Raw genomic sequence first — 2,150 nt, 5'->3', positions numbered from 1 at the left:
TAATTTATGGTGAGTAAAATCGCTCTACGTATTAAGATAATTATTATTGTGATTTATTCCAATGCTTGAAATGACAAAGAGCCTAACAATGAATGATCTAAAACATACAAGAATTAAGACTATTAAAAAAACTCACACAACTCTGACCTTAATAAAATTTAACTTGATTCTCTTTTTCAATTTTATTTTTAACAAAAATCCTCCTAAGAATCTTTTGATGTTCTTTTTGCAGTTCTATATTATTTTTGACAAAAATCTCCCCTAAAATCTTCTTGAAATTATAATTATATCTTACGGAAGAAAAAAAAAAGTTCTATAAGGCCATCAAATTAGACCTATAGGTTAAGGAACTAAATTTCTGACTTAAGACTAAAGTGAGCATGATTCATGCCGCAACTTTAATTAACTTCCGGCTGTTTTTTGTACAATGCCCCTGCCCCTGCCTCTGCCCCTGCCCCTGCCCCTGCCCCTCGCCCGCTATACCATTAAAAATACCACGGAAATGGTACGAATGTTTCTATATCGAGAAGCTTCTAGTTCTTCTAGATCAAACCAGACAGATTCAACTCGGATGTTTCTCCTTGCACGCACCTGGAAATCATGTTGCCGCTCCACATTTTGTGTGTATATAAGTTGAATCCCCACACAATACAAGATCACCTATTGATGAATTACGTTTATGTACAAAAGAAAAGCATGGCACTCTCATCTGTTCCCCATGAAACTCTTAGAATGTTTGAAACCATGGACAAAAATGGCGACGGGAAGCTCAGTCTGCATGAAATCGATTGCTTCCTCAGTAAGCTTGGAATACATCTAACAGAGGAAGAATTAAAGTGTATGGTGATGGTTGTTTCTCACGGCGAAGATAGAAGCTTAACATTTGATGAATTTGTTGAGCTCTACCAATCTGTTATGGATGAGAGCAGTTTTAGTACCAGTACCGGTAGTAATAAGGAAGGTCAGGATCTATGTTTAATGGAGGCATTCAAAGTTTACGATTTGAATGAAGATGGGTATATTTCTTCTTCCGAGCTTCAACGAGTGCTGAGTAATTTGGGATTGATAGAGCAGGGTAGGCATTATTTGGAGGATTGTCAGAGAATGATATGTAGATTTGATGAGAACTTGGACGGCCTCATAGATTTCTCTGAGTTTAAGAACATGATGACCACCAATCCTGAAGGTATCCACTTTTGACCTTGTTTGATAGTTTGGGGAATATTCAGGGCTTTTCAGATTTTGAGATTTGGAGTGTATATATTGCTTTATAAGGGCATGCTATTATATGAATAAAGCTGTCAACAGCCAGTACATTATTTGTCATCATATTTACAGCTTTCGTTTCTAAACAGATTTGTAAATCCTAATAAAAATACCATAATTGATTGATAAAACATCACAGTAAATGGTTGAATTGTGATAAAAATAGAAGGCAAAATACAACAATTCGTACTGCAAAATTTAGAATCAGAGTGGCTAAGAATTTCATCTAAGAATTGAGAAAGTTTTCCTAAAATAACAGAGCCGCTTCTTTTGAGGGGAATATATCAGCCACTAATTGGCGTGAGGGCTTTCATAGAGGCCTGAGATTTATGAGTGGAGCTGACTTTTCTTGTGGGGTTGTGGGGTACTCAAATAGCAATCAATACATTGTGTTATGGAAATTGAAAAATAGTTTGATCTTTTTTTTTATCTTGAGTTGGTTTCATGGTGGAGAATTTGTACTCTTGAAAGATAGGTCACAAGTTCAAATCCTTTAGAGTAATGTATGTACATCTTATTTGCTGCTTCTACATGAAGTATAGGGCAGTCTTATATATCATAAGTCATATGTAGACCCAAAAACAGATTGCCTAATATTGTAAATTATAAAAAGATCCATTTCCATTTCATTCCAGAACGAGCCACCTTTCACCTCTATATCTTTCACATGCAGTCATTCACAAAGCTTCTTTCACCTATCCACCATTAAAACTGCAGCTAACTCTTCTCTACAGCTTTGCAGCTTTGTAGCATTTATTATGTATCTACCTATATATTTAACTGAAGTGAAATGCAATCTCAAAGCACATTTTATGAGTTTCTCCTCTGCAACCATGTTTCTTTTCATGGTATCAGAGCCAAGGGTTCAGGAGTGGTGTGTGCTC

The 2,150-nt window shown here is 35.8% G+C and overlaps 1 protein-coding gene across 1 annotated transcript; it reads left to right on the top strand.

The window, feature by feature from the left end:
- The first annotated feature begins 680 nt into the window (after positions 1 to 680).
- On the top strand, positions 681 to 1,668 carry LOC131070986 (calmodulin-like protein 2). Its single transcript, XM_058006694.2, has one exon. It carries the CDS (start codon positions 697 to 699, stop codon positions 1,198 to 1,200), a length of 504 nt encoding a protein of 167 aa, XP_057862677.1. The 5' UTR covers positions 681 to 696; the 3' UTR covers positions 1,201 to 1,668.
- The last annotated feature ends 482 nt before the right edge of the window (positions 1,669 to 2,150 follow it).

The sequence above is a fragment of the Cryptomeria japonica genome, chromosome 3, assembly GCF_030272615.1.
Source record: "Cryptomeria japonica chromosome 3, Sugi_1.0, whole genome shotgun sequence".
NCBI classification, from domain to species: domain Eukaryota; kingdom Viridiplantae; phylum Streptophyta; class Pinopsida; order Cupressales; family Cupressaceae; genus Cryptomeria; species Cryptomeria japonica.
The sequence above is the reverse complement of the archived record's forward strand: the minus strand, read 5'-3'. Positions and strand labels throughout refer to the sequence as shown.

What these genes read in the sequence shown, in the direction of transcription:
- LOC131070986 (XM_058006694.2), top strand. Translation starts at nt 697, where the DNA reads ATGGCACTCTCATCTGTTCCCCATGAAACTCTTAGAATGTTTGAAACC.